At 40.4% G+C, this 25,263-nt stretch overlaps 1 protein-coding gene across 1 annotated transcript in view; it reads right to left on the bottom strand.

Annotated features, from left to right (window-relative positions):
- Cfap58 (cilia and flagella associated protein 58) overlaps nt 1–25,263 on the bottom strand; it is a 94,540-nt gene that overhangs the window by 730 nt on the left and 68,547 nt on the right. The window contains exons 16-17 of the mRNA XM_015494863.2: nt 6,274–6,393; nt 3,670–3,803 (exon numbers count right to left, since the gene is read on the bottom strand). Coding sequence (XP_015350349.1) covers nt 3,670–3,803; nt 6,274–6,393 — 254 coding nt within the window. The remainder of the gene's footprint in view (nt 1–3,669; nt 3,804–6,273; nt 6,394–25,263) is intronic.

Below are 25,263 nucleotides of genomic sequence, written 5' to 3'. Positions count from 1 at the left end.
AGAGGAGGAGAGAGTTAGCTTCCTTAACATCTTTTTCCTCTTCTAAGTTTGATATTCTGGTAAGTTCCAAGGGTGAGTGAGTCACCAAAAACAATGTTGATTAAAGCTTCTAGTTTTAGATAAGGTGGTTGTATAAATCTAATTAGGTGTTTGCTGATAGCACAAAGAATCAGTGGAAGACAATTAAATGTGAAATGTGCTCTCCTAATGTTGATCTAAATATGGACAGAGGACCTCATTATAACTCTAACACTGTGAATTTGGTGGCTTTCTGACTTGTAAACATCTTTCTGTTTAAAAAAAAAAAACATTAGTTTAGTCCCAAAGATCAGTCAGAAGAATCTTTCTCTTGGCTCAATTACAATGGCAGAGTCATCATTTATCAACTGGTACATTCCAAAGTTCTGGTGAAACTTACAAATGAGTTATCTTCATCAAAACTGGACATTTATAAAAATAAAAACTTTCCTTAACTCTAGACAAGCAACAGTTATTACTAGAAATAACTTAAGACCCAAGAAAATTTGGGGGAGATAAATAAGGTAGGTTTTTTGTGTGTTTTTTTTCAACAGATCAAGGAATCATTCCCTAAAATCTACAATGTGTTTTCTATATGGATCTCCTCTGAACACACACACACACAGCACACACACACTCACACACACACACTGCATAATTAGCTCAGATTTACACAAGTTGCCTTTTGTGTCACTAAGGGTCTTATAGAAAACACCAATGGAATCCATTTTAAACAAAAATTAAGCGAATTAAACTACAGCTAAGACCAAAATCAATTAGATTGGACAACTATGGATGGTTTACCCTATGGGAACAAACTCTGTCTTTGGGGAAAGAATCTAACTGGTACAGCAAATTGTAGACCAGTTTGGGGGGCTGGGTTGGTGTGGGAGTAAGGAGCAGGAGGGGTGTAAGTGACAAAAAGGGTGTTTGGGAAAAATGAGAGAAGGCAGAAAGGTAAAAAATGCTATGAGTAGCTATTTTATAAAGGGCATGTGTGGGGAGAACATCCACAGGGAGAAGTCTAAATTATTCCATTTGGAAAGATCCTGGAGAGGATTGGGTAATCAACCCAGCTGTCTCTTAGCAGAACTGATTTCATTATTGTGAAAAACCATCCTCCACAAATAGGACAAAAGCTTTCTCCCTGAGTGGATCCAGCAAAGAAGGCTCCTCCATGTACTTTGGCAACTCGTCCAGCTTGTGATTGGTCTTAGACATGAGCAGTACCCCCTCCCCCTTCCCCTGCACTCTCTCGCCTTAAATAACCTAAATTTTCCTTTCTGAAGGAACTTGGGCTTAATGCTTCTGGCTTGGTCTAAGCTGACTAATGGGAATACTGTCTCCTTTGCATTATCTTCTTAATGTATTTATAGACCATTATAATGACTCCCTGCAGCCTTCCTCCTTCCAGTCTAAACTTTCTCAGCACTTTTGTTCTTGCCTCTGCATATTTTTCTGTAGCACCTTAATCTTTTTTTCACCGTGCTCCTATGCACTCATCTGTCTACCAGTGTATGGATCCCCCAACCAGATGGAAGTACCAGTGAAACCCTAAGCAGCAGGTCAGAGTGCCTACAAACGGTGAACATTTAAGGACAAGAAGAGGACAAGTACAGGAAAAGATTCCAGAGCAGCACTAGCCAATAGGTCTTTCTGCAGTAATGGAAAAGCCCTGAATCTAACCCATAGGCACATGTGGCTACTGAGCATTTGAATTTTGGCTATAGCAACCGAAGAACCAAATTTTTAATCTGATTTAAGTGTGATTCATTTAAATTTAAATAACCAGCAATGGCAGATGGCTGGGGCAGAGTTCTAGTGGACAGGCCATCGAGAAGGGTGGAGCCAGCAGGGAGGCCACTCAACATTGTGTAACCAGCTAACAATGGGGTGGTCAGTAAGGTCAAAGAAGACTAAGCCAAACCCCAGAGCAAAGGCAGGGAACTGAACCAGCTCTAGGAAGATGAATAACCATTTAGCCAAACCAGCTGTTTGGAACTGTGTCATCTAGACCACTGGTCTTCAGCTGAGCTCTGTGAGCCCTTGAAGATGAGTAAGATGACCCACTGGTGGTAGAAGGAAAGTATCAGAGATTCTACTTATGCTTTTATCTTTTAAAATTAAAAAAAACTATACCTTATTAACAGTTGCAAAATGATGATAGTACTTGCAAGTAATTTATAAATTAAAATATATAGGAGGTAAATTTAAAACTCTTCTAAGACAAAAAAATTTATTTAAAAAATATGTATACGAAGGAGAGAAACTGAAAGTTTTAAGAATCTTTTACTGACCAGTGAGAACCACTTCAAGACCACCAAGCTAGTCCGTGGGAACTGGCCATGTTGACATTTTATATGCAGCATTTCCATGTCCTTAAAGAAACCTACAGTGTTGCCACTGCACTGTTCATTTAATTCACATCATTTATTTCAGTGATTCTCAAACTCCCGTGTACATGAAAATCACCTGCGGGGTTTGTAAAATCACAGATTGCAGAGGCCCATCCAGAGCCTGCTGGATCCAAACTTCTGGAAATGGAGCCTGGGAACCTGCATGTGTTTTAAAATGTCACTAGAGATTCTGATTCTCACTACAGTGGCTAGCCCACACGTGAAGAGAGACGTGTCTGAATTACAGCAGTATTTTACTCTACCAAGAAGTTGGCATCTGAATGAGGAATGGGGGAATACTCTGATTTACAAGAAGGGCAGATCTTAACTGGCAAATGAATTTGCATCCAGTTACTTTATATGCTGTTTGCCACTAACGGATCACGGACAGATGCAGTCAAACCGTATTTCACCATGTCCCTGAAACATCCATGTGGATGAAATACCAAACATGACTTTCAACCCATCATATGAGTCATGACAGAATTAACTGGATGGTTTCTGGCAATGTCATGCATTCAAAATGAGTTTCAAACCTCTTGATTCATTCCCTCAGCCTTCACCCCTCACCCTAGAATCAGGCAAATGACAATAACAAAGTGAAGGGAAGGTTTACTTGTCAACATGCAAGTAAACCCATCAGAAAACCCATTTTCTGAACCCAAAATGTTAACCTCACGTTTGCATTATTATCTGCTAGGAGAAGACTAACTCATGGCAACCCCACCACAGATACTGAAATCTGTTACTAGACATAGGAGCTCTTCAGAGACAGTTGATCTAAAATGTAGGAACTATTAGAATTACAGTGGTAAAGCTTAAGTATTACTTAAAAAGAACTCTTTTATTAAGCCCTGCTCCCTTGGCAAAAGTGCATGTGGTTTCAATTGTGAATATGCTTCAGCCTGTAAAAGGCTGATTTTGAACTTCATTTGCAAACATAGTCCTGGCTGGTTATCTCCATACTGTGACAGGGAGCCGGGGTGTCACAGTATGGCTCCCTGTGCCATGTTGGATCCACAGGTGAACAGATATTCGTGGATTCCTTTTAGGTCCTAAGAAGGGGCCTCAGGATTGGAAGAGACTCTGATCTTGCTCTGATCCAAACCCAGTTAGTGTCCCGTGGAATGTCATTTGTTCACCTTGCAACTTAGTTTACCCTAAAGAAAGCTGCAACTCTCTGAATATTCACCAAATATTTTCTTATGAGCAGCTAATTGGCACAACAAAATTAGAACATTTGATCAGTTCTTACTTCAGAATGAGTTCTTTACGTTTCTGAGCCAGGTATTTCTTCTTTAAATTCATCAGTTCATTGCCAAGTTTCTCGATCTCATACTTATATTCTTGGCTCTGTGACTCATACATATTCAATTCTGAAGACAAAACCTAACGTGGCAAATAAAGCAGCATTAGTCAAAATATCAAAAATGAGACATCATCCTTTTCTGAAAAACCTTTTTAATCCGCTACCATTTACCTCAGTGGAGCTAAAGCACAAAACGATGCCCAAGTTTAACAGGGAAATGCTTCCCAGCGCAAGGTCCGTGACTGTGTCAACACCTGGCTGAGGGCTGAAGACTCATAATCAGGTGACAAACTGAAATGAAATGTCATTCCCCTGATTAAAAGGAGAACTCTCCAGAAACATTCAAACTGGCTCAGATGGATGGTATGTGTTTCAAGGAATATTGTGATTAGGGACAGAAAAACTCCCAGATACACTCTCTAAACCTGCTTTTAAAACCTTAAATAAAAGAAAAGAAGCTCGAGAAAAATATCACTTGGGAGTGTGATTCATTAGAGGATCATGTAAGAATTATTCTTTGGTGATTGAACCCGAGGGTGCCTAATCTCTGAGCCACATCCCCAGTCCTTTTTATATTTTATTTAGAGACAGAGTCTCCCTGAGTGGCTTAGGACCTCACTAAGTTGCTGAAGCTGGCTTTGAATCCTCCGGCCTCAGCCTCCCAAGCCACTGGGATTACAGGCACGTGCCACTGTGCCCAGCAAGAACTATTCTAAAATCATCCTGACACTGCCAACTAAGCATTCAGTCTATTTGTTTGCCAAGGTCATTTTGCCAAATGTTTATGACCTCTTTACTGGGTCATAGACAGTATGTTGTTGATACATCCCCCTTCATCGCAGTACTGGGACTCTTATCTCTAAGAAACAGAGCCATGATAAGTGCACAGGAGAGCCCAGTGCAAGACAGGCTGTGATACGAAGGCTGACTGCCCACCTGCCATGGCCATGCGCAATAGGGACTACTGGCCTCAGGCTGGACGAGAGCAGGAATCGACTCATCCAGATGGGACAGAAAGCATGTCCAAGCGAGGTGTGCTTCCCACCAAACCAAGCTAGGAAAGGCAGGTAGTTGTTCTAAGGGACATGCAATAGACTCCATTTAATTTTCCTCTTGCTTGCTATTTTTAAAGATTTGCACAAAAGAGACACATTCACCTTTTGAGCATTCATCTGCTTCCCAACTCTTTTCCTCTTTATTTCTGTGAAAATGGTTCTGACTTTGCTCTCATGAGCTCAAGAACACGTTTTCATGTTGGAAGAAAACCTGTCTCAATAGTTAAGTGTCTATAAACAAAGATCCTATTTCTAAATAACAAATGAGGAATTTCCTTGGAGTCCAGATGATGATGTTGAGCTGTCCAGACACCTGAGGTATACCACATCCCTGAGAACCTCTCCTGTGGAGTGTCACATTTCATTCTGAGCAAAAACAGGGATTTTCTGAGATAAAGGGTTAAAGTAACAAAAGGCCCCCGAGAGAGCCATTCACTGCCATCCAGAGCTAAGTGAGGATAAGACATTCAATTTTCTGATCTATATCCATCCTGAGAAAATGAGAAAATAATTTTCTATTTTGTTTGAAATATTCAATTGTTTCTAGGAACAAAAATAATCAAAAGTGTATGCCTTATGCAAAAAAAAAAAAACCCTCAAATTATGTCTCAGACTGTTCACTTGAAATGAACATTCAGAGTAATCTGGATATGAATGTTCTCATTAGACTTCTGTTTCATCTGCCCTTTTTACTAAAAGGACGTGATTGTACAAAGTCCTACTTTTGAAAGGCTCAGTGCTCTATCAGTAGGGAGGCATCTATTTTACCCCAAGAACAGAAATAATGACAATTACCCTCCCTGGGCAGATAAGTGCCGGAAGTCAGCTGGCAGATGCTGCATCATGTGGTTGTGTGGGTGCAAAACTTCCCTGGCACACCAAGAACATGGAATACGCCCTTAGGAGGTAAAGCTCAAATTATCCTGTGAGCACAGATGATTTTTGAAAAAATTTACCAAAGTCACATAGAATAGTGAAATATCCCATCTCTCCAACTGAGGTTCTTCTGTCAATCAGAAGGGAATTACACTAACAAAATTCTTGCATGATTTTATTTCCCTTTCATGAATACTTATCTGACACATGGTCATGAAGGGTGCTGGGGAGGAGCCTGAGCTTCGAGTTCATTCTTGATGGAACAGCAGAAACCTGCTTTGGCACAGGGGTCTGCTTTGGTTGTTAAAGGTCTCCCCTGCTTCTTTCCTCCATTCAAATTCTCTAAATCATCTTGCAATTATACACATAAATCCTGTCCCCACAAATTTCCATCCCATTGCTTTCATCCTCTCTCGCCACCCCACCCCCCAACCCTTTCCTCGAATGCTCACCTCCTTCTGGAAAGGAAGGTGTTTAATGAGCTCTGAGAAAGCTGATCTGCATGGAGCGTGGCATGTGGGAGACCAGCTCACTGTGCCACTGCAGTGGACAGGTCCAGGTGTGTCCCCTGAGTGTGGACGCCCTGACCAGTCAGCCAAGCGCAAAGCCTGCCACTTACTTTAAGCTGCTTGGTCTTCTCCCGCAGGGTGTGCCGGTAGATCTGGAGCTGTTCCGCAGCCTCGGGGCCAGGCTGCCGGGCCAGGATGTGCTTCAGTTCCACGTACAGTTTCTCCTTTTCCTGGTGGAGAGTGTAAACCCAGAGCAGGGATAAACACCCAGACCAAACAGGGAAAGCGACTTTCCCAGCTCGCCAGGAGGCTTCCAGGCCTAAACTACATTCAGCATGAGTCAAACCAGTCCATATCTAGGGCCCAGGATGTGCTCAGTACTTGGATACAAATAACAAGACAAATGAATAAGAGAAAGTCCCTCTCTACCTGGGCATAAGATCACACAACTGAGACCATCTCAACAAAGTGCTGTAACCAATGAAAGCCAGCAGTGACTATGACTGCGGAGGTGGGGGGGGTTGTAAAAACGTCATTTGAGTATCCCCTCTAAATATGAGTGTCCCCCAAGCTAAGAAAGAGAAGAAATTTTTAGGCCAAAGTTCTATGATAGGACAGGGGTACAGTAGATCCAGCTCAGGCAAGAGCACAGAGCAGGAGCTGGGGAGAAGTGGAGAGAAGAGCCCGGCATGGGTGAGACCAGGCTGTGTATGGGACCACACTCTGCAGGCTACCGGAAGCCAAGATGAGCCGTGCCTGCACTTGTCTTTGGAAGAATAAGTCCAGCGGCAAAGCAGAGGGCGGGAGAATGTCAGGGGCCCCAGAACCAACAGAGGATGAAGAGAGCTGTACCTGAAGTGCCTAGGAAAGAAGAGAAGCAGATCAGTAGAATCCCAGGGACGCGGTCAATGATCAGACAAGTGAGGAAGGACGGGACCGGGGCCAAAATGACCCCAAAGTCTCTAAGTGGGCCCCTGGGGTGAGGGAGGGGAGAGGTGATGGGGACAGATGCAGTGAGACTAGATGAGGAGCAGAAGTCCTTCAGAGAAAGGTACCTGCCAATCAGAGGGTGAAGTCACGCTGAGCCCTCTGGGAGAGGAGCTAAAATGCCACCCATTACTGAGCAGCAACAGGCTAGCTGGGTCAGAACAGCTGGGTCTTTGAGAGAACAAGAATAAAAGGGGCAGGTAAAGGAAAGAGATCAGAGAAAGAAAATGAGGGAGAGAAGTGAACATCCCCCCAAACCAAGAAAAGGCAGATGATTAAAAAGGAAGAATCACTTGAGTGGTCAGTGGCCTCAAGTGAGGGACAGAGAAGCAGCAGCAGGACTGCCGACAGCCTTTGACGTGGTCATCAGGACCTCATGGCTGACATCACTCAGAAAGGCTGCAGGAACATCTGGGGAGCAAAAAACCACAGGTTGAAGAAAGTGAGCCTTTTAAGAAATATGTGGGGGAAGAAAAGAGATCCGGACACCTTTTCAAGGAAGAATTAGGTAAAAACCCAGGAAAACGAGGCAAAGTTGGCAAATCTGTAGGACTATAAGAAAGGATTCCCTGGAACCTAAAAGCGGATCAGATTTCCATAATGTAACTTAAACAATAAGCAATACAGAATTCTCATTTGTATTCTAGAGTCTTCGGGTATCACATACAAGCAGATGTTTTCCTAATGCAGCTCGATTCTATGTTCCTAAATCTCTAAATATTGATGAAGACTCGTGTGGCTACTCATTACTCTTTGTACATACTTACTTCCTTAAGTTAATTACATTTTTTTTAAAAAAATCTATAAATATAAGCCCTCTTGTTAAATGAAACATCCAGTCAAATGAAAACTAATTTCTACCTGGAGCTAAGTAATCTTCGCATTGTCATCAAATAATCTTTTTTTTTTTTTTTTGCCATGGCACTTAAAAAACATTTTTTAAAAAACAGGTAAAATTCATTAACGAGGCACTGTTACCATTTGTTTCAGTTTTTCCTCTCCCTCAGCCAAATTACAGAAACTTAATTATAAAGACAGCTCTACCTACAGAAGAGTGTTTGCAACTTAAAATGAGTTGGATAGAATAAGCTTCTAGAGAAACATATCTTTAAAAAAAAATAGTACTTGCCATTTAAGACATAATTCCGCAAAAGGCAAGGAACCCCAAAAGCCTGTGCTGAAGAAAACCTGAACAAATAGAATTAGAAAGTGGTGGTTTTCCTTTGCTGTATGACACCTCTGTCACACCTCACAAAATCATCTTCACAGTAAGTGGGTATAGCAAGCAATGAGAAAGATATCAGGAGGTGAGTTTATTTTCTATAGCCACTTAACGCCTGCTCTGTTGAAAAAAATAACACTCTGACAAGGCTTCAAGATTCAATTTGGAGAGGGTAATACATATGTGGAGAAGCCGGCGAAACTGTTTTGTCCAGTTCTTTCAGCCTGCCTGTCCTTATTCCAGAGTATAGAGAGACTTGAAAAGCAAAGCACCTCACAATGACAAAGAGGAAACAATCTAGTTTGGGATATGATAATGTCTTAAGCTGAAAAAAAAAAAAATCTTCCCATGAAATGTTTCTCTTGTGTGACTCCTTTCAATTACCTGGTAGGTAGGGAGCAGAGAGACATAGGGAAGAAAGTTTGGAGGAAGAGATTATGGTTGCCTCGCTTCATCGGTGAGCCTCCCGGTGTCAGTGGGAATTAAAGGTGCATCCAAGGTCCCTCGACCTGGATATTGCCTTGGCTGGGATATAGACAAGAATCACTTTTCTCATACAACACTTCCTCTGGGGCTTGAAGGTATGCAATCACCCTGAAAATCTGGATCCAATGGAGCTACAAAATTCCTGAAGACAACAGATAATATCAAAAGAAGACCTGAACCAGTAGGTGCCATCAGTTCAAAGTCAGTAATGGGTATAGGAAGTAAAAGGTGACCAACTCCACTCCTGACCACCTGAACCAGCCCTGCCCATGTCTTCTAACAAGAAATGCAGTCTTGACACAGAGCGAATGATGCTGTCCTTCACTCTCCTGTCTTATTTCAACACTTCCATCTCCACCCCCACCAAATGTACTGAAACGGATTTATTCTAAAGAATAACTGAGCAACCCAACAGTGAGGGCCCACAATTATGGAGAAAAGTGAAGAAACTGAATGACCATTAAAACTGAGTATTCAAAGGGTACTGAGAGCTAAATAACCCAGGACAGATGTTGTCCATGTGTCCATGATTGTGGAAAGAGAATGCCAAGTGAAGCTTCAGGGGCTAAGATGTGGGATACAGGAAAAGTTGTGGCAATGGTGGGCAGAGGCCAGAGTGCTCAGCAGGCTTTAGTGTGGGTGGATTTGGGTCTATGTTTGCAGTGGAAACCCTAACTGATAAAACCAAAGTGAAGTCTGGTCAGCATTAACATTCTAACCACGTGTCTCATACAAATTTTTATTTTGGGAGAACGTGCTAGTAATTTAGATAAATATGGAGAGCTTGATGGATTGAAGGTCTTAAGTACGATTGTCTTCCAATTTATTTCTCTCCTAACCCTCTACAAGGGCCAACCAAGCTCTTCAAACATTGTGCAATGGTGTGTATAATAACCCCATTTAGAGACAAAGCATGCAATTCTATTATAAAGAGAATCTATCTTATACAACAGAGACTCATTAGCTGTCCGATGTGTATTGTCTCCATAAGCCAGCAGTGGCAGAACCAGCTGCCTCATAATACATATCCTGTCCTTCTTCATTAAGCCACATCCATTTCTCTTTAAACCCAGTCAATTAATTTGTCACTTGGTTAGAAGCACCATATGTCAATGAAACATCATAAGAAAATCATAAATAGTTTATTTCCTCACCAACAAAAGATTGCATCTTCAGGTTGGCATTTACTTATTCAGCATTTGTTCATAATACACGACCATATTACTTAGTAGCATGCTTTGCTGTTTTATGAATAGCTATGCTGGAATAAAGCTAGACTACTAACACCAAGAGACTAGTTTTCTCTTTGGCTGAGCATGTGAGCACCGACCATAGTATGTCCATCCTTGAAGCAATTCTCTACCTAGGCTTTTCATTCTTTCCGTTGGACAGACTGTCAGACACGATTATGGATTCTTTAGTTGCTAGAGAGTCTGCCAAGGTACGCTGCGTAATGGCACATCTTGTTGTAAGTCTGAGCTTGGTAAAATGGTAAGAAATTAATTCTAGTATTAGTTTCAAATAATGCTCGGTGACAGTCTACAATTCCAAAAGGAAATTTCAGATGCAAACTCATTCAGACTTTAGGTATTTGTATTTTACCTGACAAATTAAAAGTCTACACTGTAAAAAAATTATGCAAATATGAATTCATGCTATGCTGGGAACAGTGCAGAGGAAGAAACTGAGGAGCTCAGAGAACTCCTTTCCCTACCAAACTGCAGTCTGATGATCATCGTCTGTTTAAATTTTCTGCCTTTTGCTTTGTATGTTCGGCTGAAAACAGAAGGTGGTTCATACTCAGCATGCACTTCAACACACCTTCTTCCTTGGCTTGCCTACTTGAAGCAATAACTGATCAAGAGGAACTAATTTATTCTGTTTTCATTTAAACCTATGTTTGGCAAATGCCAGTGTATTGATTCTGCTCACCCCAAAGTCAACAGTTTGCCCGGGCAAGGGTTGAGAATAATTGCCCCGCCCCTTGGGCCAGCTGACTCAAGGGAAATAGAGGCTCTCCTCCTGACCAGAGATGCTCACATAGCTAACCCACCAGGGCAAAAGCCACCTGCTCAGATGCCAGAGCACTAGATACTCCTAGGAAAGACATTCTGTCTTACCTTCGCACTAGCCTCATCCAAGGGATTCACGATGAGGTTGATTAACACATAAAGATCTTATAACCTTGCTTCTGGGGGGAAAAAAAAAGCTACTTCACGGAATATACAGAAAAGCAGCTTTTTAGATTGTTAATACATTATCTATGGACCCACTACAGTATTTAATCTTTATTAATTCATTCTTTCTCTCCAATTGAATTATGAGCCTTTGCAGTCAGAGCTATGATGGATCTCCACGTATACCTCTTACCTACTGTTGTGCTGGACTCAATCTGGGTACTCAATAAATTTATTGATTGCATTTATATTGACAGTAAACTACGCTCATTGTATTTTAGTAGCACATATATCAATAGAGTCACAGATTTATTTGTGTTAGGAACTTTTACTTGGATCGGACCAGTGGAAAACATCTTCCAACAAGCAGAATTTGCATAATCCACCCTAGAGAGCTGGTACTATGAGCCTCATCTCTTTAAACTAAATTTTCTCATTGTATCTTTCGTGGATAACTCAGGAAATCACTTGATATACAACTTTGATCTTTTAGTCAAATGTTTTTGGAGGTTTTCTGATAGTTCAAGTGGTTCCAAATACTTTTTTCTAGTTCATCAGACTTGCAAATGAATTTAGGTTAATTGACTCTGAAACCAGTACCTGTACACACATGTACATACTGATCCATATAAATATGACAATGTAAGCATACCTCTGAAACTATCTTCCTTAACTAAATAACACTTTGACTTTTTAAACAACTTCCTTAAACAGAAATCCTAATTGCACCCATAACTCGGTTCCAGAAGTTTTTTCATAAAGAATACATTTTTGCCTCTGCTTGGTTTCTATTCCTTTTCCTTTCCCCCATGCCTGTCCATAATTCTAAACTAAAAGTTAAAGCCAGATTTAAAATTTTAAGCAAATTACTCCCCCCATCCCATATCAGAGCAATTCCAGAACACTGCCTAATAACGTATCTGGAAGTACCTGTTTTTATTAGCAGAAAAATTAATTAGAAACTCTGTACATTTCTATCCATCTTTGGAAAAGGAAAAAAAAATAATGGCTGATACCATGGGGACTTCTTGTTTATTGGCTTTATAACAAAAATGTCAGCTAAACTGAACCCTGGACCCATCTTGTTTATGATGTCATGAAGCAGTAAAGCCCCCTGGAGAGGGTGGGAGATGCTGGAATTGGGGATGAAACTAAATTACACAGTTGAATTCTCTGTGAGCAGGGAACTAGTTGGTTGCACAGTGGTTCTTGGCTCTGGATATAGATGATTAAGTGTTTTATGAGGCATAGGAGAAATTTGCATGCACTAACCTTCACCATTTTTGTAACAATAGGAAAAATGCTTCTGGCACTTTCTGATACAAGCAACACAAATTTTCTTGAGAGATCCTTTTGCAAGGGATTTTATTTCCAAAATGCAAATACATGTTTCTGAGATTCTGCACAAGTATATAATTCCCTAGACTAACCTAAACTTTGTTACTGAGACTGCTTGCTTCACCTTTGAACCTTATCTAGTAATGAGTGCATGTGAGGTATTCAATCATATTAAATCATGATAATGTTGACTTTCATTTATTTTTGGAACCAGATATTGAACCCATGGGTGCTTAACCACTGAGCCACATTCCAGCCTGATTTTTATTTTTTATTTTGAGACACATTCTCAATAAGTTACTTAGGACCTCATTAAATTGCTGAGTCTGGCTTTGAACTTGCAATCCTCCTCCGTCAGCTTTCCAAGTCACTGGGATTATAGGCACATGCCACCATACCCAATTAGAGTTGACTTTTCTTAAAGCCATTAATTGAAACAGATCCAGAGTAATTACGTCAACTAAGTATTTATCTATGCTTTGTACTTACCATACAAACGTTAAATGAAGTCTGAAATTCTGAGGGGTTTACCATCCAGTTAAAGAAAACCAAACAACTAACTCATTGTAAGGACTGAGTAATGCCAGGTCCCCAAGGTATAATGTCCAGTACATGGGTAGGTTCAAAAGTAGAAATGATGTCCATTTGGTAGGCATAGGAAAATATTTCAGATGGATCTTGGGGAGGACTAGTTAACAATAACCGTTGCCTTCATGGGTCAGAAGAGGTCTCCATTATCAAAGGACATATTTAATAGATAAAGCCATTTGAAGCCAATCTCTGTGATGATTACTTTTCTAAAATGAAGTTTCTATGAATATACAGAAACAGGGCTGGGGTTGTGGCTCAGTAGTAGAGCACTTGCCTAGCACGTGCAAGGCCCTGGGTTTGATCCTCAGCATACATAAAAATAAATAAATAAAATAAAGGTATTGTGTTCAACTAAAACTAAAAAAATAAATAAATATTTTTAAAAATATATACAGAAACAGGTCTTGAGGAATTTTATAGTTATTGATGTATCTGTTAAACTGATGATAGATGTAACTCATCAGTCCCCAGAAACCTTTTCTGATGACAGTATCTAACATTTTGTCTCCTATTAGGTTTTGTTAATGATAGGGGTCTGGATTCCAACCCTTGGAGCTGGATCACTGGGTAGAAATCATAATATGATAGGATAGGGAGGGTAATTATGAAAATTCATGGATGGGGATCAGATTACCAGGGAGATGGGAATGGATTCCTGCCCAACCAAATAATATGCAGGTGGGATTTTTTTTAAATTCAACTTAATTCTGTCGCTCAGTGACAGAGCACTTGCCTGGCACATGAAGACCCTGGGTTTGACCTCAGCACCACATAAAAATAAATAAAATAAATGATCCATTGACAACTAGAAAAATATTTTTTAAAAATGTCTTGATAGGATAAATTGGCATAACAGAATTGTATTTTGACTTTGTGTGTGTATGTGTGTGTGTGTGTGTGTGCGTGTGTCTGTAAAGGGAGGGAGCAAAACAAAGACCTAATGATATATGCTGTAGGAATCTCCTTGGAAAGAGTCAGATGAGCAGATAATAAACATTGAAAGATGTTTGGGATAGTAAATAAGTAACTCACTTCTTAAAGAAAACAGAACTGGAATTGGAGAATATGTTTCCAATTAGCTATTATTGTTTTTCTTTGAAAATACTGGCTTTTTTAAAAAATGGAGGGAGAGCCTAGAGGAGAATAAGAGAGGATTAAAAGTAGACATGACTGAAGCATATATAGAAATGGAAATGCACAGAAAAATCCTATAAAGTTGTACAACTTATATGCACTAATAATTATAATTAAAGTAAGTGTCCAACTTTCATAAATAATAAAAAAAACATTTCCTTCTTTGTTTTTATTATTGTTTGTGTTTACTTTTGATTTTTGGTTTGGGGGGAGCCAATTTAGGGCCTTATACTCCCCCAGGCAAATGCTCCGTGACTAAGCTACATCCTAGCCCAGTAAAAGTGTCTTGATGGGCTGGGGCTAGGGCTCAGTGACAGAGCACTTGGCTGGCATATGTGAGGCCCAGCACCACATAAATAAAATAAATAAAAATAAATGATCCATTGACAACTAGAAAAATATTTTTTAAGAATGTCTTGATGGGATTTTTTTCTTTGAAAAACAAAATTGGTCCAAAACTCATAAGAAGGTTGTTTTTTTTAACAAAATTTACATCTTAATCATAATAAGGTATTACAAAGTGGAATAGACAATTGATGATAGTAGAAGTAGTAGTAATAATAATCAATACAAGTTAAAATGATTGAGATGTACTGACACAACTAACATTTATAGACTTCCTTCATATATCTTTCTACAACATTCTCTGAAATTTTTATTATGGATCATACAAAAGAACATATGTAACCCATACATTATAAAAATAAGGTAAGTGCTCTTTATCTTAGAGTTGGGATCCCTCACCCAACTTGTAAAACAGAACATTATCAGTGCCATGAAGCTGCCTCTGTGCTTCCTCCTCCATCCCATCCCTGGGCCTACCACACCTGCCACCATCATCCAGGGACATGCCATTCCGAATCCTGCTATTATCACTTGTTTTTGTTTTTTTTTTTTTTTTGTTTGTGTTTTTTTTCATACGGTCCTATCATATATCCATTATTTAGTTTTGGCCCTTATAAAAATATATCCAAGTGAGTCTAGTTTTCTTTGACTTGCTTGTTTTCCTCAACATTATGGTTCTAAGAGTTATTGAACCATAAATCTTATGGTTATTATGTGTTTCTATTCACGTAGTTCATTTGATACTTCATTGGGTGAGAATTCCACAAATTACCCATTCTCCTGTCAGTGGGTATTTGGGTTGCTTCCAGGGCTTTGTTTTTATGAACCGTGATGCTATGAATATTCTTATGCATGTTCTCAAGTTCACAAGAAAAACTCTTTCTAGAACATACACCAAGGGGTGGAATCACTGCATCTCAAAGATATATGAGTGTTCAACTTTACAAGATAAGGCAAAATTATTTTTCTGAAGTATTTTATTAAACAAATCCCACTGATCTGCATTGCTTAGTATTGTCAAGCATTCCTAAAGCAAAAGACTACCCAGACTCCAGATTCACTGAGATTACAAGATATGTGTTGTTTTAAGCTGCTTAAATGTGTGGGGTTTTTTAAATATATATTTTTTTAAGTTGTAGTTGGACACAATACCTTTATTTTATTTATTTATTTTTATGTGGTGCTGAGGATCAAACCCAGGGCTTCGCACATGCTAGGCAAGCGCTCTACCGCTGAGCCACAATCCCAGCCCAATGTGGTGGTTTTTTAATGGAGCAACAGATAACTAATATGGACATCCTCACTTTCATCCCTCTAGAACCAGTAAAATGGTACTTCAGCATGGTCATGCATTTCATCTGCCTGCTTCTAAAACAGGGTCGAGCATCTTCTTCCTGTTTGCTCACCATTTGCATTTCCTCTTCTGTGAAATGCCTCTTCACACACTTTTTCTTCCTGCTCAGAAATCTTTTGCTTATTGATTTGTAATTGTTTATATATTCTGGATATATAAAGTTTATGCCTTACTTTCTTTATGACTGATTTCTCTTAAGCAGCCAATGCTCTTCATTTGAATGAGGTTAGATCCATAATTTCTTTCATGGTTTAAAGCCTTTTGTGTTTTATTTAGGTACTCTGACCCAGTGTGTCATTTCAAAGATTTCTTTCAGCAGAAATATACGAAGGCTTCATTCACTCCTTGTAAATCTCCTGTTAATCCTCGGATATTTAGAACATTCTTTTTTGAGGTGCCTGCACTTATCCTGGTTCACTTTTCTCTTTCTTCCACCAGATCCATATTATCTATGATTCTGGCATTTTCCTAGGATTACCTGCATTGACTTCATGATGTCTGACATCTTCTGTAAGGTTTACAATTTTATTTTGCAATTACCTTGCACTGTTTTTCCCTTGTATAGTTAAGATTTTAAACACAGTGGACAATCCTACTGAAAAAAAAAAAAAAGAGAGAGAGACCAGTGATGTCAGATGGGTAGGAGTTAGTAACAGGCGGCTGGGGCAGGACCTCTCAGCAGGGAACAGCCATCACGCAGGCTCTTCAGCGAATGTTCAGCTGTGACCACCTTCATTTTCCCACACAATCTCACAAGGAGAGGAAAATAGACAAAGAATACTAGAAAAGAGTCAGAGGAACAGGAGCAGCAGCTCTCACATATAGAACAGGTATTATGAATGTACCAGGCAAGGTGCTAAGATCAACGCATGTTGTTTCAATAGCTCATCGAAGTAAACCTGTGAGCTGCTTATCATTATCTCTGTCCCCCAAGCCAATGAAATTGTGTCACAGAAGTATCAGTGGCACATCCCAACCCCACAAAAGGGAAAAAAAAAAACTAGAAAGTGGCAGTACCAAGATTTGAACCTATATAAAATATATTTTAGAAAATGTGAGTGTGTGTAAACATATTTCCTGCTCTTCCCCACTACATGTACTACTTCTCATAGCAGGTGGAGCCTAAAGAGAATGACACGAACAGAGGCCTAGACACAGCAACTGACAGCATGTGTGACCACCAAGCAGTCCAATTTGGCTCAGCCTGCAGTGTGTGCAGGGGAGGTCTTAAGGGATGGCCTTACTAGATGAAAAGAGGACTATGTGTGTCTTGAAGGACAGGCAGACGAGCTTGTTTTCAGTAATTTGCAATAGAAAGCCATTGAGGGTTTCCTGATGTATAATACTAATAATATTAAAAATATGATATTTTATATATATTACTTAAATTATTTATAATGTAAGACATATAAAACAGAACATTTCACAGACCGAGATTAAAATGCATATATGTATAAAAGTTCTGGTATTTCCTCCATCACTCAGTGGATTGTGGGAAGAGTTCTGTTTTAGAGAACTGGTCTACCAATATAGGGAGACCTGAATGGGGACAATGCTGGCAGGGGTGGGAGTGGGGTTGGGGGCTAAGGGAAGCAAAACAAAGTTGTGAAAAAAAAAAATGCAAGAGCATGGGAAGTTGGAATTGACATGATCCTCAACTGACAGGGACAGGGATAGGAGGAAGATGGAGGATTCAGAAGTGACTCTGGTATTTCAAGGTCTGGGGACCTGAAAAAGCCAGCCACTCTACGAATGTACATACTCAGGCCACAGAGGAGATGACTCAGGCAGAAGACGGTGAGTCCAATTTTTTTTTCAATACTAGGAACTGAACTCAGGGTACTCTACCACTGATCTACACCCCCAGCCCTTATTATGTTTTATTTTGAGACAGGCTGATCTCAAACTTGCAATCTTCCTGCCTCAGCCTCCCAAATTGCTGAGATTACAGATGTGCACCACCATGCCCAGCAGTGAGTCCAATCTTAAAGAGCCAATAGGAGAGCTGGGGCAGTAGCTCAGTGGCAGAGCACTTGCCTCCCATGCGTGAGGCACTGGGTTTGATCCTTAGCACCGCATAAAGGTATGCTGTCCATTTACAACTACAAATTTTTTTTAAAAAAAAAAAGAGCCAATAGGACATCCTTTTGACAAGTATTAAGAAATCTGAGGCCAGAATGCAGGAGAGTCTAGAAGAACCATTTGGACTTTGTCTACCTAAAGGTGATAACTGAAGCCTTAATAAAGAATGAGATCCCTGAGAGCAAAAGCAATGTTCAAGGATATGCTCTGGAGAATGGTTAACATTTGGGGAATAGGAGAAGGTAAAAATAAAATCTAGACAGACAATCATCAGGGGGGAGAGAATCTATAAACTGCTGAGCCTTGAGAGATAAGAGGGGAGGTGAACATAGAGTGATGGCATCACATATGGTAAACCAAAAAGGGCAAGAGCTGAAATTGTTTATTCATCTACTTAAACATACATTCGTTCAACCAGTCGATCATCCAACTATCTATCCAGACAACACATGCTGATGACATGCCCAGCACTGTGCCACACCCCAGCCTTGTCACGGCTGCGTGGTGGCTGCCCTCGTAGTCACCAGCATTAAGTAACCACTGCCTGCCGGTCATTTTTTTATAAGTTATATTCAAGCCTTTTAACAATTCTGTAAATCACTGAGTTTCTTCACCTTACAGATGAGAAAACAGGCTAAGTTGACCAAGGTCACTAGTCCTAGAGCTGTGAAGTAAACTCAATTCCAAAAGACCAGACTCCCTCCTGCAGAATGCACGGTTCTCAAGGAATTGAGTCCAATGGGCGAGACAGACGAATGACGCAAATTTATGTTGAGATAAGAGCAAGTTTTAAGTCACGAAAATCAGAGAAGGGATATTTTTGAAAAGAAAGGCCCCCTGAGATCCCATCACCATTACATCCAAGAGTCACCTGACAGTCCATGAGTTTGTTTTCCCTGAGTCAACCACTGTCCCTGCCCCCAGAAACCTTCCTTCTTGGTGATGTGTTCAGGAGTGGGATGAACTAAGCTGAATGAGTATTAGGATTCCAGAAAGCGCAAGCCTAGGGGCACGCTTCATTCAAACCCAATTTCCTTAGACCTAAAAGGGGTTCATTCCTCAGTTCCTGTTTAAATTGTCTAACTTAGTAGGAGACTGTGAGCCTCCGACGTATTGCTCCTTTAAACCTGGGGTCAAGAGTCAGCCCAGACAGTAGACTCCCAGCTTCCTCACACCAAGGTACCATTAGAGGTAGGAAATTCTACAATTCATGATATGAATGATTAATAAAAGGCAGGATGACAACAATTACTTTAAAATAGTAGTTAATCAGACACGGTGGCACATGCCTGTAATCCCAGTGGCTCGTGAGGCTGAGGCAAGATGATCGCCAGCTCAAAGCCAGCCTCAGCAACTTAGTGAGGCCCTAACCAACTCAGCAAGACCCTGTCTCAAAATATAAATGGGCTGGGGATGTTGCTCAGTGGTTAGGCACCTCTGCTTTCAATCCCTGGTACCCTCCCCCCCCAAAAAATAGTAATTATAATAATAGTTAACATTTATTGAGCACATACCACAAGCTGAAAACCACTTTATAGACCTTATCCATGCCATCCTCACACACAAATTCCATTTTGCAAAAGAAGAAACAGGTTCACAGAGACTAAGGGATTTTTCCAAGACCATGTGCCTGTGGATTGCAGAGTAAAGATCTGAACCCATGCCAGTGTGGCTTCTTTCAATCAGTGGCCAAGCACCCTCCCTCTACCACTCTCAGTCACCAGCCAAACAAGAGGGACAGCCACAGCGGTGAGTTCAGGAGAGAACAGAGCAACTACGGGTAACTACATGAACAATCACAGCTGTACAAGGAGAGGAGATTGTGAAAGCAGCTTGTTAAAACATACAATGGAGCCCATGAAAGGTGGCTCCCTGAAATGTCATCACCTTGGAAAATCCTTTGGAATAGTATGCCAAGTTAAAATTTGAAAACAAGAAATATTCAGATGGAATTAAATGCTCAGAGTTGAAGTAACTCCAAGTAATTTTGTGATTAAATCCTAAAAGGCCTCCAAGCAACAGTGAACCGTGGCATCAGGGGAGGTGCCCAGAGCAGAAAGTGTGCCTTGGTGGCTTTGTTCCCTTGGCATCCCTGCCTGCCCATCACACTAGTCACTGCACTCCTCACCCACCAGGTTCTCTTAAGTCTAGTCATATCTTCACTGGTTTATTCAAGGCCATCTTCAACTTCTTAGCCCCATAACACTACGATAAACATCCTCGGTACAGGCATATACAACTTGATTTATTTATTTTCTCTGGATTCATTACTATGGTAGAATTTTTTTTAAAGATTTCACACTATAAGGACTTTAATATGTACTACCAAACATTTTGTTGTTCTTTTGAGTTATATGTGACAGCATATTTTGACATAATTATATAAACATGGAGTACATCTTATTCTAATTAGGACATCTTATGCTAATTAGGATCCCAGTCTTGTGGATGTACATGATGGTGAGATTCACAGTGGTGTATATTTTTCATTATTTTGATTACTAACAAGATTATCATTTTTACAGGCTCACTAGTCATTCATGTTTCTTCCTTTGTGAACTGTGTGATTATGATATCCAATTTATTTACTGGAGTATTTTCTGCTGTCCTGAGGATGTTTCAAACTTTTTTACGTAGATAGAGCTATACTATTCTTCTCCTTTATGATTTCTGCCTTAGCGCTTCCCCTGCTTCTAGGTATGTACCAAGGAGAGATGCTCATATATACACAAGAAAACTTGTCCAGGAAGGCCCATTGAAACACTTTTGCAATAGTGAGAATTAGAAAGGAAAAAAAAAGCCAAATTAAATGTTCATCATTAAAAAAAAAGTCTATGGTACATATGTACAATGGAAGTTTCTACAACTCTGATGTGTATCAACCTGGCTAGATCTCAAAAATACCATGTTGAGTGAGAATAAAAGGAAAGAAATGAAAAATAATGCATGCCATATAACACCATATGTAAAATATATTGAGTAATCCCAAACATTGTTTGTGGACGCATCCATCTGCAGTAAAAGCACCAAAATATAAGAGAGTATTACACATCAAATTCATGATCAACTTTGCCTCTAGGAATGCAAGGAATGAAACGAGACTTTGAAAGAGATACAAAGAAGTCTTCACCTAACCTGAAAATCTATGCACTCATTTTAAAAATCTGAAACCAAACATTAATATTTGCCATTTGGGGTGGAGAGAGGATGATATGTCACATTTTTCTGCATTAACATTTTATCAAATAAAACAAAAACCAAGAGAAAAATGAAGCTTTCTCCATCCCTAATAGTATATAAAAATTCATTTCCATTTTAGACTATAACTTTTGCAATATTTCTTAGAATTTCACATACATATCTTTTTTCAAACATAAATCCCATAACATTTGGTCCATGTTTCTGTGTTTATCATACTGTGCTATATAGTTATTTGTTTACATGCTAGTCTCCTCCACTAGACTTTGTCCACATCATCTAAAAGGACTTTGTCCGGCTGGGGTTGTGGCTCAGTGCTAGAGTGCTTGCCTAGCATGTGTAAGGGCTTGGGTTCAATTCTCAGCACTACATATAAGGAAAAATGAATGAACAAATAACTCATCTAAACAATTAAACAATTCTCTGCCAGTCCCATGAAGACTCATTTAGATAACAATAAACATTCTTATTAAGAACTTAGAAGCCAAGATAGTATCCAAATAATCACCATAAAATTAACCTGTGCTGGTCAATATAGTAGCCATTTGGCCACATGAGGCTATGAAGCACTTGAGTGTACATAGTGTGTTCACACATTGCTGGTGGGACTACAAATTAATGCAACCATTCTGGAAAGCAGTGTGGAGATTCCTCAGAAAACTTGGAATGGAACAGTCATTCAACCCAGTTATCCCACTCCTCGGCCTATACCCAAAGGACTTAAAATTGGCATATTATAGTGAGGAGGCCACATCAATGTTTATAGCAGCTCAATTCACAATGGCTAAGCTATGGAACCAACCTCAGTGCCCTTCACCAGATGAATGGATAAAGAAAATGTGGTATATAAAAAAAATGAAATTATGGTATTTGCCAGTAAATGGATGGAACTGAAGACTACCATGCTAAGTGAAATAAGCCAATCCTAAAAAATCAAAGGCCAAATGTTCTCTCTGATACGTGGGTGCTAACACACAATAAGACCCAGGGGCAGCGGGAGGATAGAAGTTCACTAGATTAGACAAAAGGGAATGACGGGAAGGGAGGGGAGATAGGAATAGGAAAGACAGTAGAATGAATTGGACGTAACTTTTCTATGTTCATATAGGAATATGTGACCAGTGTAACTCCACAACCTACAACCACAAGAATAGTATCCTAATTATAATAAGTCATACTCCACATGTGTATATGTCAAATACACTCTAGTGTCATGTATATCTTACAACAAAAAAATGTAGATAGTGTGAACTGTTATTTGCTGTCAGTCTTAAGGCACACCAGATAGTACAGACTTAGTAATGCAAAAAGGATTGTAAAATATCACATTAATAACGTAAAATTCATCCAATGTTGAAATGGCATTATTTTTAATGAATCAGGTTAATCCGTATATATTATTAAAATTAATTTCACCTGATTCTTTTTATGCTTCCTGATTGTGGCTGCCAGGAACTTTTAAATCACAGCTAGTGCTCACATTATGTATTTATTGGGCAGCTCTGAAATAGAGCAACGGGATTGCTTTGGACTGAAAACTACAGAAGGAAAAAAAAAACAGGTCTGGTTTTTCACACGTGCCTAATTCAAATGCAAACCAACCACCTCTTTATATAAATAATGGCAAGAAACCAGATGGAAAAGCATGAGGTCATTACGTTGCACAGCCGACAACTTGGAAAACTAGAGCTTACGCAAATTGTTCCATAAAGCACTTAATAAAATTTTAGGGAAGTGGAAAATTGTGTAGCACGTTCTGTATTACAAAGTAGATTTGTTTCCAGAAGAAGAGCCTAAGGTGGGAAGGTAGAGTGGAAAAACCACCACCATGAGGCAGTGGACTTTCACGGTCAAGGTCATGTTTCTCTTGCATGCACATTATCCCTGCACCAGCTCATGCTATTTCAGCGGCCCAGGGTTTAATTTTTTTTTAATGCCATCTACTCTCAACACACCATGACCCCCGTGGTCCCACAGAAAAAGTGACCAACAAGCATCTATCTCTCAACCACTGTGAAGAGGCTACATTATCCACCTCAGTCCTTAAAATTCCCCTTCCCTCATAACACACAGCGACTCTCACATCCTTGACTTCAAAAGTCCTAGAAAAACGCCTTTCATGTGCTGCCCCTCACTGTTACCATGATTATGTACCTCAAAAGCCACAAGAACTAGACTGGCAAAGACAGACCCCTGCCCTGAGCCAGGCAGAGGGGCTGGCAGAGAGAGTGCCAAGCCACAGCCCCCTCCAGCCAGCAGGAGACAAGGGCCTGCGAAGAAAAGATCAATTTTATATCTGAGGTCCTGTGCATGCCCACCAAAGCCAGGCGCCTACAGTGAAAAAGTGGAGTGTTCTATGCATAACCCAAGGTTGCCGGGGGGGGGGGCACAGTCTGATACTTTCCGGTGCTATCCCTCCCTGGTCCCCACCTCTGTCACAGCTGCAGGGCACTATGCCAGCACCCCTGTCCAACTGCTCAGCTCTCAAGCTACCCTGTGCCGCAGGGGTGCCATGCGGAGCTGCACAGAGTGAGGCCTTTGCCACTCAGAGCTCCAAACACTGGTGTGTTCCCTCTGCTTAGCAGCTCTCACTGTCACTTCTTCAGCCCACCCAGACAGGTGTCCTCAGCAGGTGACCTGATCCAACCAGAGACAAGGCAGCTTAAGAGATCCTGACCTTTATCGCAAGACAGGGGTGTTCTGTCCATGTCAGATGAAGAACTGGTGATCTTCACCCTCTCTCCTGGGGTGTGTAAATGTGTGTGAATAAATATGTGTAGTCACACAGCCATGCCTGCCACACGGGTGCCTGTGCCTGCTTGCCTTGAGTTTTTTTCCCTCTGGGCTCACTCTTTGGACTTGTGCCTGACATCATCATGAGTCTCACCTCCCTCTCTAAAATGTTTTCCAGTGATTAGAAGAGCACGTTATAGTCCATTATAGTCACTCAGAGGAGCGGAACTAAGACTAGAAAAGACAAAGATCTTGCAAGGTTTATTCTCTATATTTCTAAATCATTTGAATCTTACAACAAGAAGGTATTTCTGTTTTGTATGTGTTTTTAAACTTTTGCCCTCAAATCTGACATAGCCAAATGTCTGACACAAGTAACCTAAGTCTGCTGCCTACATTCTTTCACCTCCTGTTCCTGGTAAGCCCTGGAAAGCTAGGCCTCCATTCCCAATAACCACAGAACCAGGCTCTCCAAGGTTCTCTTGGCAGAAGCTAACAGAGATGACCTGTTCCTTCCTGAAGTTCTCCAATGCCCTTGGAGTGCCATTGAAAAATCAGATACATTTCATGAAAGACCCTGCAAACAAATGAACTCTCCCCTTTCTTCTCCTAAAATCAAAGGCAGTAGGTTTGTCCAATAAGCGTTGGTGTGGATATGGGGGGAAAGGTACACTCATACACTGCTGGTGGGACTGCAAATTGGTGCAGCCAATATGGAAAGCAGTATGCCCTTCAATAGATGAACGGATTAAAAAAAATGTGGCATATATACCCAATGGAATATTACTCAGCAATAAAAGAGAATAAAATCATGGCATTTGCAGGCAAATGGATGGAGTTAGAGAAGATAGTGAAGTTGGCCAATCCCAAAAAACCAAATGCCGAATGCTTTCTTTGCTATAAGGAGGCTGATTCATAGTGGGATAGGGAGAGGGAGCATGGAAGGAATAGACGAACTCTAGACAGGGCAGAGGGGTTAGAGGGGAAAGGAGGGGGCATGGGGTTATTAATGATGGTGGAATGTGATGATCATTATTATCCAAAGAACAGGTATGAAGACATGAATTGGTGTTAATATACTGTGTATACAACTAGAGATGTGAAAAAATGTGCTCTATATATGTAATAAGAATTGTAATGCATTCCGTTGTCATATATAAATTTTTAAAAAGATACATTTAGAGAGAGGAGCTGCAGAAGGGGAAGCCTCTAATGTGCTTATGCACATTTGCATGTGAAATGTCATCCTCTGAACAGCACACTCCACACACTCACACAATTACCTCCTTCTGCACTTTGGGAAAAGCCAAAGATGATAAAGCTATGCCGCAGTTTTCAGAACCCTCCATGGTTCAAGAGGCCTTCTGGTCAATCATTCTCTACATATATCCCCAAGGGCCACAGGACTGGGTCCCTTCTTTCTTCAGCTACCTAGCTCAGCCTCCCTCCTCAC

This window comes from Marmota marmota, unplaced genomic scaffold (assembly GCF_001458135.2).
Source record: "Marmota marmota marmota unplaced genomic scaffold, marMar, whole genome shotgun sequence".
Lineage (NCBI taxonomy): Eukaryota > Metazoa > Chordata > Mammalia > Rodentia > Sciuridae > Marmota > Marmota marmota.
This window is presented reverse-complemented; position numbering and strand designations above follow the sequence as displayed.